Source organism: Cydia pomonella, chromosome 7 (assembly GCF_033807575.1).
Source record: "Cydia pomonella isolate Wapato2018A chromosome 7, ilCydPomo1, whole genome shotgun sequence".
Classification (NCBI taxonomy): domain Eukaryota; kingdom Metazoa; phylum Arthropoda; class Insecta; order Lepidoptera; family Tortricidae; genus Cydia; species Cydia pomonella.
In genome coordinates, this window is record NC_084709.1 from 8414953 (window position 1) to 8430113 (window position 15161).

At 34.1% G+C, this 15161-nt stretch overlaps 1 protein-coding gene across 13 annotated transcripts in view; it reads right to left on the minus strand.

Annotated features, from left to right (window-relative positions):
* Positions 1–15161, minus strand: part of LOC133519756 (cAMP-specific 3',5'-cyclic phosphodiesterase) — a 588515-nt gene that overhangs the window by 47755 nt on the left and 525599 nt on the right. For all 13 annotated transcript variants that reach the window (XM_061853844.1, XM_061853837.1, XM_061853836.1 and 10 more), the window contains one exon: positions 2102–2166. In XM_061853844.1, the coding sequence (XP_061709828.1) occupies positions 2102–2166 (65 nt within the window). The remainder of the gene's footprint in view (positions 1–2101; positions 2167–15161) is intronic.

Here is a 15161-nt window from a genome sequence, read left to right on the forward strand (position 1 = left end):
AAAAAAGGCGTAAAAAATACGTTACCTGTTTAAGGTGCTTGTGATAATATTTTTATTTATTTTTCTCCGTGTTGTATTAGCGTACAGAAAAAACTTCCTACAAAACCGAAGCTTGACAGCGATATAGGGACGAATCATCCCTTTCGGCTATTTAGGGTTGTCAAATTTAAAATAAACTCCATTTTGAAGATGCGCGGTGCGTGCGCTTACGATCGTGTGCATATTGATTAGTGTTTAGGTCGAATTCATACATTTGCTACTCTGATTCTGTGCGGAAAGAGATGAGTCGTAGTCGTAGAATGTACAATGATACATATGTTATAGTTTTCAATTGTTTGGTTGAGTTAAATATGTATAATGCCCATATTACAACATTTAATTATTTTGTATGAATAAAATAATACAAATTTTCGATAACTGATAATATGTAATACAAAGATTTTAATATACTATAGCCATGATTTGAAAGCTTGTTTTATACTTATCAAAACGTAATACAATTTGTTTTAAATTTAAGTCGCGATCTCATTGCTACCTTCCCGCGTAGCCAACATGCCATTGCCAATCGTTAACGAAGCGTAGGTACTCATCTCTCTCTATCACTCTTCCATATTAGTGCGACAGTGCGACAGTGACAGTTGCATTTCGTTCGCTACGTAGCGTTAACCCATTAAGCGCTAATCATGACACGTTGTCGTTTTTTTACGTCGTAGCCGATAACATGGCTTTCCCGGAATGTAGCGAAAATGGTTCGTAGAGGCAAAACGACAACGTCTCGGGATTAGCGCTGAACGATGGGCGTGTTGGCTATGCGCTACACGGGCTTATTACCTTTAGGATTGTAATTAGACGCGAATAGATACGCGGCTGGATTGCGAAAAAATATGTTTTGCTAAAAAGATAGTAAAAAACAGTGTCACATTAATAAAATAATTACAATTATTTATTTGTATGAAACTACTTTATTTGTCTGACAAGTCTGTACCAGCATTTAGTTCTCGGATAAGTTCACGTCTTTTTTTTTTACAACAAATTACATTAAATTATATTCTAAATTTGTTGTTGTGTATTCACCATTAAATAAGATTTTAAAAGATATACCCATAACTTTTTTATCAGTAAAAACCTCTGTGACAGAAATTACAACCTGACTTAGTAGGTACTTAGCCAGACCCGGAAGTTAACGGAATTCAATAAAAACTCCGTGTATACATAGAAAAGTTTCCTAACTTAGTAACAAAATATTCATGCTCACTACACAAATAAAATGCCCTTGCCGGGATACAAGATAGAATACAAGGACCTCGGCTTTGTAAACAAGATCCACGCCCTGATGCTTACAACGCCGGCTGCTTACAAACTAAGTATAGTTTGGCTCAGGACTGTCTCATTTCAACCATAGACAGAGAGAATCATACTGTCTTTGTCTTACGCTAGTACAAGCACCAAAAAGAAAGGGACGAGTAACATTTTCCTGGTTCTTACTGACTGACAAGTTGTGTATTGTACTACAGTTACTAGTGGGGTAGTATTGACTTCTTGCAGCAAAACCTTGGATGGGAAAGGCATTGAAGGTATTGTCTGAACACTAACTCTTGTGTGCTTAAGATTCTTAGGAAGATTCATTTATTAATTTTATTTCATGCATCATATCTTTTCTACTATTTTGTCGGTATGATAATCCCTTTAGTATGCATAGGGAAAGTATAACTTAATCAAGAATTTGACTATTACATCACAAACAACCAGATAAAACTCGTTAGTTTGCTTAAATAAAATTCACTGTTTGTTACTAACAAACAGTTGTGTGAATAAGATACCTAGAATAAATAACGTAGTGATAACTGTACTTAATGGTTCTTATTTTTAATGTGCTAATAATAGACCTTACTAATTGATTTGATCGAATTTATAACTCGTATAGTCATAATTGGTAGAGTGATCTTTGAGCCGCGATAATCTACGAGACTAGTAGGACATGTTCAGAAAAAAGTGTACCCTGTACTTAGTCAGCTACAGAGATAACTGACCCCCCTGCATAGAAATTTGTTTGCAGGGGAGGTCAATTATCTGTGCAGCTGACCGTATGTAGCGTACTTACCTCCAGGGTTGAGGTTCTTCGGTTGAGGCGTGACTGCCGTCGCCGCGCCGGAAGACCTCCGAGACCTGGAACGAGAGCAATGCGACATTATAATCATGACAACCAGCCAATTTATACCCGTTAGATTGTAAACAAGGGGTTGGGTAAACTGAAACATAAGAGACGTTTAAGAATGTTTATTAAGATTTACGAATACATATAAGGGCTTTCCTTATGTTTTTGGTTTTATGTAAGTTATACCGGGTGTTTCCTGTAACTGGAGCAATAAATTAAACTGTAGGCTGTACTCGTCAAACTGACCAACATTTGTTCAGCAACTTTTAAAAATAACTTATGTTTTAATTTTTATTACACTTTAAAGTTTATTCTAAGGCGCAATGTATTGCAAAACTTGTCATGTTTAAAGCGCGACAAGCAACGTCAAACACACTGATGTCAGCGTACATTGAAAATAATATTTAATTTGTATGAAAAAGATGAAATCTAAAGATTTCGTAATTTTCAAAAGTTGTTAATCAAAAGTTATATCGTTTGAGGAGCACAATATATGGTTTAATTATTTGCTCGTGTTACAGGAAACACCCGGTATTATAATATCGTGGAAGTAGCAGTTTTAATATTGCGAATTTTGTTATGTTTAAATAGTGACAAGCAACGTCAAATACAATGATGATAGCGTCAATTGAAGATAATATTATGAAACCTATGAATAAGAAAACAACTACAGGTAGAATTTCTAACAGATAGAGTGAGAGGTGGACTTATTACAATCAAGGAAAGAGGAAAATGTACTCGTCGAGTACAAGTAGGTATTTGCTCCGCTGGCAAATAAAAATAATGTAAAAAATGTTCTTAGTCTTAGCAATAGAGCTCGTGCGTGTTGGAGGGTCTGCTATCTCGTAACCTACTTGAACCGAAAGCGATTCACGCGAAACAATTCACGCTTCTAAGCAGGTGCTGCTCCCTACACTTCACGCTAGCTCTATTTCACATGATATATAGTTTTTTTAATCTTATAATCGAATTGTGATTTAGTTAATGCACATTACCAAGGACACAGTCAATGAATTACTTAGTGGGATTTAGACTACAAAAGAATTATAATTTACAAAATGATGTACATTTTTAATTCTTCAACATGCTTTTCATCATAGTTACACTTCCATTGCAGGACATAGCCTAGACCTTACGTCTCTCTCATAGATCTCCACAGCCACCAGTTAAGTGTGCTACCCTAATACATTTACATTTTTATTAAAATGTATTTGTAAAGTTTTATCCTATTATATTTCATATAACTTTTATCTTAACCGTTTCGTATCACGACAGGTTGTCGTTTTGCCTCTATGAAGCATTTCCGCTACATACCAGAAAATCCACGTTATTGACTACGCCGTAACACTACGACCGTAGCTGAGAGGTGAATGTGTTAAAACCGGTTATTATTTTATTTTCTTAGCAATCGTAAAAAATCTGAATTTAGGGTTTATAGTTGACTGCAGTTAAGTGCTATAGTTCTCTTACAGTATCTATTAATTAGAGAACTATAAATAATCACTTTTTCCAGCATACCAGTGTTTGATTTTGTGTTTCAAAAAACTTCTAAATAAAATATGTACAATTATAAAATGTGCAAAGAATAACACAGTTTTGTCTAAATTGTTTTACTTCGGAGGTCGCATGGTTCTCTCTAGTTTCTACTAAGCTTCGAGCTTTACTTAATAACATCAACTTTACTTATCAAGATCAAGTACAAAACTAAACAACAAAGACATTTTATAAAGTGGTTATTTCTAGTAAAAGCTTTGAGGAGATAAAATTTCTTTTCGCATTACGGTACCGTTTGATGTTTGTAAGATTTTGTTAAAATAAATAGATTGCGTGAGTGGTTACGGGAAAGAGGCAGGTGGCGGCTGTTTCAACGACAGAATAAATAATGCTTACATGATAAAGAAGAACATACTATGAGGCCAATTCAAACTTACATTGTGACATCAAAATCATATTTAAATGATGTTAATGTCATTTACTCGTGCCGTGAATATAAATAAGTATACGGATAAGTGCGAGCGAAATGCACGCGTGATTGATATCATTTTGACGTCACAATTTAAGTTTGAATTGGCCTCTATGTATACGACGACAATTTCGTCTGACGTCTGTGTTTCGTGTGACGCTCTCAAAGCCGAACTCGGTTTTCATTCGTACGGCTGTAGGTAGGGATCGAATACCGATATATTTTTCACACAAATTAACCGGTATTCAATTTCGGTATCTCGGTTGATTATTTATATTTTTGTATTTCACTTAGGTAATTTGATAATTCATTGTCCTTACCTAAATACCATTCTAGAATATCTAAGAAATATTTGGAATGCTACGTGATTTTTTTGATTTTTAGTTATACCGGTAACGATCTCTGGCTGTAGGCACTGTGCGCTTTAGTAGCCTCTAAGGATGCTCTTGATTTGTTTATTAAAATAAAACTTAGGCATATGCTTAGACGGGCTTAGGTGCGTCGGGTATAGATAATATGCTAGCTTGGTGTTTGCAACACTCATTCTCTTCACCGGTGACAACCGAACAAAATAGGAGTAAATAGTAAATTCGGTATTATTCAGAAAAAAAAAAATGTTACATTAAACCCAATTAAAAAGCACCAATTTCTAGAAATATAAATTGTTCGCTTTCATTTCTCTGCAGTATACCAATTCGCAGGAGATTTAACTTGTCGCTCTCTTATATTATAATTTGTGTCACTCATGCAAATATTAAGGAGTTTTATGTGTCTGTGCAAATCGATATGAAATGATGTAGCGATCAATAAGCGTCGTCTACCTGTTATATGAAATACCTCTAAGAACCCATATGGAGGAACAGTGCGGGCACCGGGCATTAGTAGGTACAAAAGATATTCCGTCTAGACAATTACTTCATCCATTAGCTTCTGTCGTTATAAAAGGTATTTTCTAAACAAAACAAACTAATACGCTTTCTTTTGCTTCTAAAATAACGAATATACCTTAATGGTTTGCGATGAAAACAAAAAAAACTTTCCAACCAAAAAAACGACAGCTAAATGTCATTAAACTGAACATCTTAATTACAGTCTCCTAAGTTTATCTAAAGCTCTTTTGTAGTATCTCAGCTTGTAAATTTGTTAGAAACTTGAACTTATAGTCTTTTAGAATGGAAACTGACAATACCTACAGATGTGTTCAGCTCTTAGCGTGTATCGTCCTTAAAGTTTGATATTATATTTTATAAGAGCTGAAAGCTTCAAATTCTTATAAAGTTATCTCATCTTACAAAAACTATGTTTCCCGAGCGAAAGTCTATTTATTCTCAAACCTATTGCGACGCTATTTTATGAAGTAAGGAAAAAAATCTAGTTAATATTTTGAGGTTTAATGTAGGAAGCATAATCACATAATATCTACCTACTGACAAAATAATGACGAGAAATTTGTTTTTATCGAATCCAGAAGTGATTTGTTATCTGTAATTCAATAACACAAAACAGGTAAATCGCGTGGCTGATGGCGAGAAAAGCCAAGGGCAGAAATTTGAAATTGCCCTCTCTGCCCCTATCTAGGGTGCCTCCCACTAGGGTGGGTCATTTTTACTTTTTATTTTATTTGAAATGGATCCGGAGGCAGAAAATGTATTCCGGTGGCAAAATAATATGATATACTGTTTATTGGCATTATTACGTAACTCTTTGTAACTATGCCCAAAGGACAACTAATACTTTTTTTCTCCATACACAAGTGACCCACCATAATATCTACACGCGCACACGCGGTGACGGCCGGTCGACTGCGGTTGGTTAATTTTGACGGTAGGTACGTACAAATTGATATAACAACTACCTTATTGGGAATACGAAGTCAACAACTGCACAGAATGCACGTTGTTCAAGTCGTTTGCATCGTAAACTCGATGTTCACGGACGGCGTTCAGTTCTAAGAATAGCAAGTAACGAACGTATAAACATTATGATATCACAACACAAATGGTAGATATGAATCAGTATATTCATCATATTTAGAAATTTAAAAAATGATCTATAATTAATATTCATTCGACATTAATTGCTGTGCGTCTTGTATATTTTTGCGTATAGCTATTTTTGCTTTCGTCGTAAATGTTTGAGAGAGTTCACGAGTTCAGCCTTTAATTTAAGTCGAAAACACAATGATTTCTCACACTATTTTATCAATGAAACATTAAATGTATCCATTTCTAACACTTCACTAAAGCCTGACCAGTAATATATGATCACGCGCCATATTGCGGAATTTCATTGGAACTAAATTTTTCATACTAAACTGAACTGTCACCCTCTACATGAGAAATACAGCGCCCTCTTGACAATGATCATATATTTCTGGTCGGGCTTTAGAAACGAATGATGTGCACTCACTGTTGAAGCTCGTTTTTCATTACGGCGTTATTTTTAGGGTTCCGTACCAAAAAGGTACAAAAGGAACCCTTATGGTGAGACTCTGTCTGTCCGTCCGTCGGTCTGTCTGTCTGTCTGTCACATCGATTTGAAATTTGGAATAGTTATGAACAACGCTACCCCGAGACACATTGAAAGTATTATTTTTCATTTTATTTTTAATAATTATGGAAAGTGCCCAATATGAAGAGGGGGCAAAATTTCAATGTTTAGTGACTAGCGGCCCGATTCGAAGAATGATTAAGACATGTTTAAGATCTTGGTAAGAGCTTTAAATAATCGATAACTAAACGACATGTCTAAATTGACGTTTATTTTGATTCCGCTGTGATCCCAATAAGATATATCTACGATATTTCTAACGTCAAAGTGACATTGGATGCCCGAATCGAGCTGCTTCTGTCAATTATACGACATACAAACGATATATAAATGAAAACTGAACGAGAACGATAACGATAAGTATCGTTATCGTATCTCATTCCTCGAATCGGGCCGTAGGCCAAGCTATCATTTAAAAGAGTTCATACCAACATTTTTTTTTTTTTTTTTTTCACAGTGGAAAAAAAATTAAGTAAAATGTGAAAGAAATACAACTCCTCAGCTTTATCTCTGAAGTTTACCGAGTAAAAATTATGAAATTTTTACATAATATTAACATTACTATAAATTTTACATTAAAAATATAATCAGATCTCTATCTTGATAACTTCCGGTTTTTAATTTTTATTTAACAACTCACCATATTTGCATTCGCGCGCGGGATCTTTAAGTCGACTAAAGTTTGTTTATGTCTCTTACATAATTAAACTTTTTTCAATTAATCATTTATTGTCCGATTGTGCATGTCAATTTACAGATGTTACAATAGTATGTTATAATATCAAGTGTCACAATTATCCGGTTTACAGTATAAAATGTATTTATTCCTAAAATACAATAATACCGAAACAATTCAAATAAATTTGAAAATTAAATATTTGTCAAAAGTCGATCTGATCTATCGTGACGTTTTTGGTTGAAGAAAAGTCACTTATTAAAATCAGTATACGCTGGAGTGGCGAAATTTCTATTTCTTTGAATTGTTCGCACGTTACCTACCTATGAAATTACAGGAGTACCGTCAAGTGTTTCAACATTGTCTAACCGTGCCAAAAATTGCCTGGCTTGAAAAACAGGGGTACTCTACCTAATTTATATTTACATAATTAACAAATAGAATCAGGCGTTACTTTGCGGAAATCCATATTAATTAAATTAAAAAATATTACTTTGCTAATCCGCAGTCTTTTCGCGGACTAGAAAAGTAATATTTTGTGTTTTAATTTATATTTAATTCTTAATAATGGGAAAAGGGTGCCCGTTAGGAAGAATATGTTGAAGTAGTTGACGGTAGGTAGGTAGTAGTGGTACAGCTATCTATGTACTTACAATGTAAGTATAAATATAAAGGTAATTATTTCATTGGTATTGGTAAGGTATTTTTAAAGGATAGACCGTAAATAGTAATGTAAAAGTTACCATAATTTCACATTTAACTTATTTAAAAAATATATATCGTTTTCAGATTTTTCCCTGTACTTGTAGTATAAAACGTTATTACTTGCCACATTTCAAAGTTGTAGGTTAACGGAAAGTACCCTATAAATTTTGATTCCTTTGAGAGTGATATACGTTTTTTGGAGGCATAAACGGCCGTATTTTGTTTTACTTAGAAGTTTGAATCTTTCATAGCTTCAGGGGACTGTAGTAGACCTGAGTTTATGGTTTTAATTTCAACACGACACCTTCACGCTTGCCTGAGAAAAAGGGTCTTGATAGACAGACAGGACGGACGGACGGACAACAAAGTGAGCCTATAAGTTCCTTTGAGGTACGGAACCCTAAAAGCCATTACTGGCATTGATTTTTAGTTGATTACACATTACTGAAGGACACGCTCAGATAAACATGTGGCTGGTGAAACAAAATAGTTTCAATCTATATTTATTTAAGTTATATTTATTTTAGTTTCATAGTGTTGTGTTCCTGCCGGTGAGTAAGGTTGCCAGAGCTCAACGAGGGTGCAGAGTGTTCGAGTCCGGAGTTGCTGGCGTATATAGGCTATGGAGACTGCTTATTATCAGGCGGGCCGTATGCTTGTTTACCACTGAGGTAGTATAAAAATATATTTAGATTTTATGTTTGTTGCCTCCTTATTATGTAAGATTTTAAATAATATAGTAATAAATAAATAGATACGCTTTAATAAAAAAACATGTTTAATATTTTTGTACTTCTATTTTTTACAATTATTACTATAAATGTAGAACTATTTGAATACTTTTAATATTTCTGTTCTTTTAGTCTGAGCTTCCACAAAGCGTTCATCTCCTCTAAAAAGATGAACGTTTTATCTGCGGCTATTAACGCTATTATGCTTGCTCCACATTCCCCCCATACAAAACACAAAGCCCCATTTAAGTACTCGTAGTGACTGCACCATTTCAGATTTTCTCATCCGTAAAACTTGTGACTTACGGTTATGATGGTATTATTATGAATGTTTATCCCGAGAAAATGCATTAGCGTTGCATCCAAGAATAGCCGGGATACGATTGTAAGTCATTCTATTGACATTTCAATTTTCCGCAAGCACGCCGCGCGCTTGTCATCGAAAGTTTATCTTACTTATACATGTATATATCTTATCTTGATTTGAATTCATAATATCTGAACAGATCTCAAGGGAGATATAAAAATATGTCATGTAAATCATCTATTATATTTTAAACCAAGTTTTGCTGAATAAAAAAATGCTGCTTTACTCATCACACGCATCATGATTAAGTAGTGTTTTTGTGTTGGCGAACATGCGTGCATAATCAACGAGGGTGCGGAGCGTTAGGGTCGGCAACTGCATGTAAGGCCTCTGTTCATAGGCTACGGAGACTGCTTACCATTAGGCGGGCCGTATGCTTGTTTGCCATCGACGTAGTAAATAAATATAAAAATCTATTATCATTATATCAGCACAGAGGCATCCATTAAAAGAAAATGTGACTAAGGACTAAATACATTGTGTAGGAGTTGATAAAAAACGGAATAAATAAACTGTGAAATAATCTTCAATCCTATTCTAGAATTAACAAGGCATGGCAGATAATCAAGAAGCGAGTCGAGCAAAAGGCCGGGGTCAATCAACAGATGTGCTTATGTCTATTTTAAACGAGTCGCACAAGACTATAAACTTATTTTTAGCTCGTATACAGTCTAGGGACATTCATTTAATTACTGCGTATTTTTATCGCTTCAGACTGTTATTTTTAATTAAACTTCTTTTAATTAAACTTAAAGTTTTTGAGATTACAGTTGTTATAATTATAAAAATAGAAAAGCAGAGGCAGTTGGATAACCAGAATGATTCTCATAGTTTGTGGCTGGTGGGAAAATGTAGAAAGGTATATTTTATTGACATACGAATGTATATGTTATGTTCAGTACAGATTCTATTAAAGCTTGTAGCTTTGTCCGTTATATAACCTTCCGTGCTTCAAGCTGTAAAAAGTTAAACTTTTTTTTTACTTTCACACAGTATAATAATTATATGTTAAGAGCAATTATTTGAGCTACTATTTATACGTATTATTTTAAATGTCAGAATTTTGGAAATTTTAGTCAACCTTGATATTTAGTTAAGTACACTAAACTTCATAAAAAAAAACAACGGATTGCACTCTGGGAGTGCCGGCAGAAGTGAAAACTTGAATATTACGTTGTGCATTTTTGATATTTTGGAATGGTTAGGGAATAATTTTGCACGAATTTCTTTAATTATCAGTATAAAAGTACTATCAGAAAAATCAACTTCCATCCATAATTTCAACGACTCTTACACCATCATCATTACTAGAACTATCATGGAGTTTTTCGATCAGGTCACGTGTCCGTCTTACGAATTTTCAATCTGACGAATCTGTCGGTCACGTGATCTGTCGCGAGTTTAACATTTTTTCCCCATCACAAAAAGTGCACAGCGCCGCTAAAGAAGTTTTTTTCCGGACAACAATCTGAATCCCCAACATGTTTATTAATCTTTGAACTTATTATTCGTGTTATATCTGTCGGAGGCCGATTGTGAGATCCTGAGTTGAAGGATCCTATTTCTGGACAGTTTGCCCTTCGGGCATCTGAAGCAAACTAGCGAGCCTATCCTACCTGTTTATTGGTTTAATATGACTACCGTAAAGACAATACCAGGAACATAACGATCTACCTGATCTTACGATCGGCCACCAACATATCAATAGCTCTTTGGTTTAAGGGTCCCCAGCAAGCCTTCAGCAGCAAGTTTCTCTATACAAACGTAACACTCTCATTTTAAAACGACTATTTAGATTGCTCTGAAACTTTGTACTAAATAACAATAGGATAAGTTAATAAGTATCTAGTCCTGTAATTAGTTTATGTAGCTTTAGATAAAACATTCAAAAAATGCAGAGAATTTAAGTTTTTCATACAAAACTTGTTTTTGCTCTTGTATTTACTTAGATTTTTTTATAAACTGGAGCTATATAAACTAATTACAGGATTACATATAACTCATGTCAAGTTTCATTACAATCCAACCCGTTGTTTTAAAATGAGAACGAAACTCCGTTTGAACGGGAAGGTGAAATTCGGCCGAGATTGCCGGGGGCTCCTAAACGATACCTATCATTTTTGTACAGTCTAGCTAGGAGAAAAACAAATAAAGAAATAATAAATAATCAAACGAAAATCTATTTGGGACGTATCAAGTTCGATATACGATGCTAACGAGATCGTTAAACTTCGACGCACGATGGAAAATAACGCGATTTTGCTGACACTATCTTTTCATTTCACCCTTTGTCAAAAGCACCTGTGAAACGGACTTCATTAGAATCATATTAAATAAATAAATAAATAAATAAATTATGTTAAATGACCCATTTATCACTTGGTCATAAGTGTCATAACAAATATTGCCTGGCTTAAAAAAACAGTATTTTTATAGTAAATAAATATGTAACTTACTGTAAATTTAAATACTGTTTTAGCAAGCGCACATCTAAAATATGTTTCAATTTTAATTTTTTCATACTAGGTACATACATATATCACATTTTTATATTCAGTAGGTCGCATCTTGCTAACAGAATTAGGCCTAGACGTCAAATTAGGAAAAACCCTTAGATATTAGTTTATCGTGATGCTGAGTTGAGATGTCTGGACAGTGGGTTTGTTAAAGTCGTAAGTCCCTTTACCCTTCAATTACTTTAGACTCTGTGTGGAAAGAGAAGAGTCGTAGAATGTATTGGATCCCTTACATTCTACGACTCTTCTCTTTCCGCACAGACTCTACCTTTGTTTTGTCCACGATTTTTTTTTCGTTTTAAGGACAATTTGTTCATGTATTATCCGTTTGTACGGTTCACCAAAATTTAAGATTCAGAACAGTTATTTAAACGAACGTTACCTAAAAATTTATAGAATAATATGATTAAAGTATTATTCATACATATTTTTGTTAGGCCGAAAATAATTACAATGTCGTGAAGCTGAAGTTCGTTTTCCTGGGGGTCGCAGTTCTAACCTAACCTAACTCACATTTATGGCAACAGTTCGAATTCCTGGGGTCGCAGTTCTAAAACTAACCTAACCCACTTTCTGGCAACAGTTCGAATTCTTAGGGGTCGCAGTTCTAACCTAACCTAACCCACTTTACTGGCAACAGTTCGTTTTCTTTGGGGTCGTAGTTTGGACCTAATCTAATCCCATTTTCTGGCAACAGTTTTTCTTGTAAATAAAAAAAATGGAATATTTACATTTTATTTTAAAGTTTTGGCACAAAATAAGTGATAATTTTTAAGTGATCACTTTATTTCATTTAACTGAATACTAGGTGAAATAATAATACATTATTCTGTGAACTGTAGTGTCGTGGAAATAATACTCGACGAATAATAACTTTACAAACATTATTTGATTTTATCAAAAAAAAAAATCAGATTATGAATTTTAATTAAGTGACAAAGTATGTTTCTTTAAAATTAAAGAAACAGAATGAACTGTAACAAAAATGTGGGGTTCGATTATTCTATGAATAATTTTCTGTAACACAAAATTTGGCAAAAAGTTTAGCGGTAAAATAAGGGTACACCGGCATTGCCCACACACCGCTAGTATACATTACGTTTCTTGCAATCTTTTTTTGATGTGCAAACGGCTGGTTTTGATTTGTATATTTTGGTTACAGGAAAAGAAATATTTCGGTTGGTACCGAAGAAGCAAATTATTGTTTTTACATTCTTCGTATTAATTGACTTGCAATATCGACCGGGATATAAACCGCGATTACCTTTTCTGGCTTTACCGCTATCCGAGTAGTATTTTGTCACTACTTATTACCATTTACATTATTCTATATGCGTAAATCGCAATGAATGTATAAATGTTGTACGCTGTAAAGACTTTCCTTTCCCATTTTATTAAATTAATACACAGCCCACACACACACACATTAACGTATACGTACCTACGTACGTTTACGTTAATTTGCTCAGGCTTAAATACCCATAGAAATAAATGTCTTTGGGCCAGGTGAAGCCCACACCACACGGCGCAGTTGGCCTCAGAGCTCTCAATAAGGCTTACCTTTGTCTGCCCATTTACGAGAAGCTAACCAGGCATTGCCGGAAATAATAGGGTTGTAGCTAGGGAGTGACTAGTAATCTATCGTACGGATTATTACGTAAGTAAACTAGTACAGACATAAGAAATAATACATTCTACAAAAGCTACGTGCAAAAATATATAGCTTTTCTGGCTATAAAAATACCACAGTGTAGGAAATTTTTGCGTTCTTCGTTGCAATGATATTTTATAACTATAGCTAGGTTATACTCATCCTTAAGGAGTACAAAAAATATTTCCATATCTATTTCATTGGCTACTAAGAAATCTATTTTCATATTCATTAATTTCCGCATAACATTTATGATTATGATTCTGAACATACGTATGCTTGTCTCTTTCTCTTTCGGTATGTGAGAGCTCGTTAGCACGTGCACATTTCTCGCTTGCCTTAGGCTTAGGCTAGGCTTAGGCACGACTAAAGGCAACTTAATAATATACAATTTGTACAAGGTAAGCGCCTATAACCTATAGTGCGTAGACAAAATGTGAATCGTTAACGCTCCGTAGTAAAAGAAACGCAACTGTCACACTAATATGGAAGAGTGATGGAGAGCAACTACGCTACGCTAGGGAGCGTGAACGACTGGCATCTACGCACCCTGGGGATATAACATTATTGCTTCATTTTCAACGGGGTTAAACTGTAAAATACACGTACAAGTAGGTCCTGTCATCAATGCAGCATTGTTCGAAGTATTGACTTTATTGTATCTACGTGTTCTCTTGAAGACTGCGATAAGTAGCATCATCGCTCATAACGGAAATTAAATGTTTACAATAATGATATTTGTGATTTTTGATAAAGTTTTAGAAACACCGGACTTTAAGGAAAGCCGACTGCGAGAACGAGTACCTACCTACAAATATTTTCCTCAATATAACAAATTGGTATAATAATAATAATAATAAGAGGGGCTCATTCTACTAAAATCAGTAGGTAAATGATAAAACATTGCCACTTAATCTAATAGTTATCTTAATTAAAATTGGATGAAGCAGTAATGGTTTGTATAACTCCCTCTAATATTTTAGTTACTAAAGATTTCAGTGATGTTAAATAACAATTTATGTTGAACATTTATCTTAGACTACAACATCAAAGCAACGGATGCTTCTTAAAATTGAGTTTCGATGTTTGTTAGAATTGGGATTTCTTTTATATTATTTCTATTCAAAATGACGAGCTTTTTCTATTTTTACTAAGAAAAAAAGTGTCCCCTAAATTTGATCCGTTTGGTTACGGTTTTCAATACAACTTTCTATGACCGCAACAAAACAGACAAAAAAAAAATTTTTGGGGACACCTTTTTTCTACGAACGAAAGAGATTCAGTGGAAACAATATAAAAATTCTAAAATTTTAAATTAAAGGGGGAACACTTTAAATAGAAACTTTACTACTACTAAACTTTAAATAGAAATGCCCATTTAATTCCCCAGGTAATAACTTAAAAATCACTCCCCCCTCCTCCTTCGTCATACACTGCTTTAAGATTGAACATACTTACGCAACAGAAGTACAACATAATACAAAATACATAATTGTATACAACACTTTTAAATGTTATCAAGTCTAAGATGCGTCACTTCCACGGTATGCGATGTTCATCTAATGTATTCGTTATTTTACACAACACAAGTCAACCAAATATAATAATATTAATAACAGTAAGATTATAAGTATTATAACCCAGTTGACAAAGATTTCAAAGAATCCAGATTCTTTACCCCGAGTTAATTTCACTTTGTATAAATTCCAGCGACTTACGCGACAATCAACAAGAGAAATTCTGTTTCGAATCTTAGCAATTTTTGCTTTTTATGCGTAAAGGTTTCATAAAATGTCAGGGTAAATTTTGTGGCGTCATTTACTTTTAAAAGGACTTTCACTTCAGCT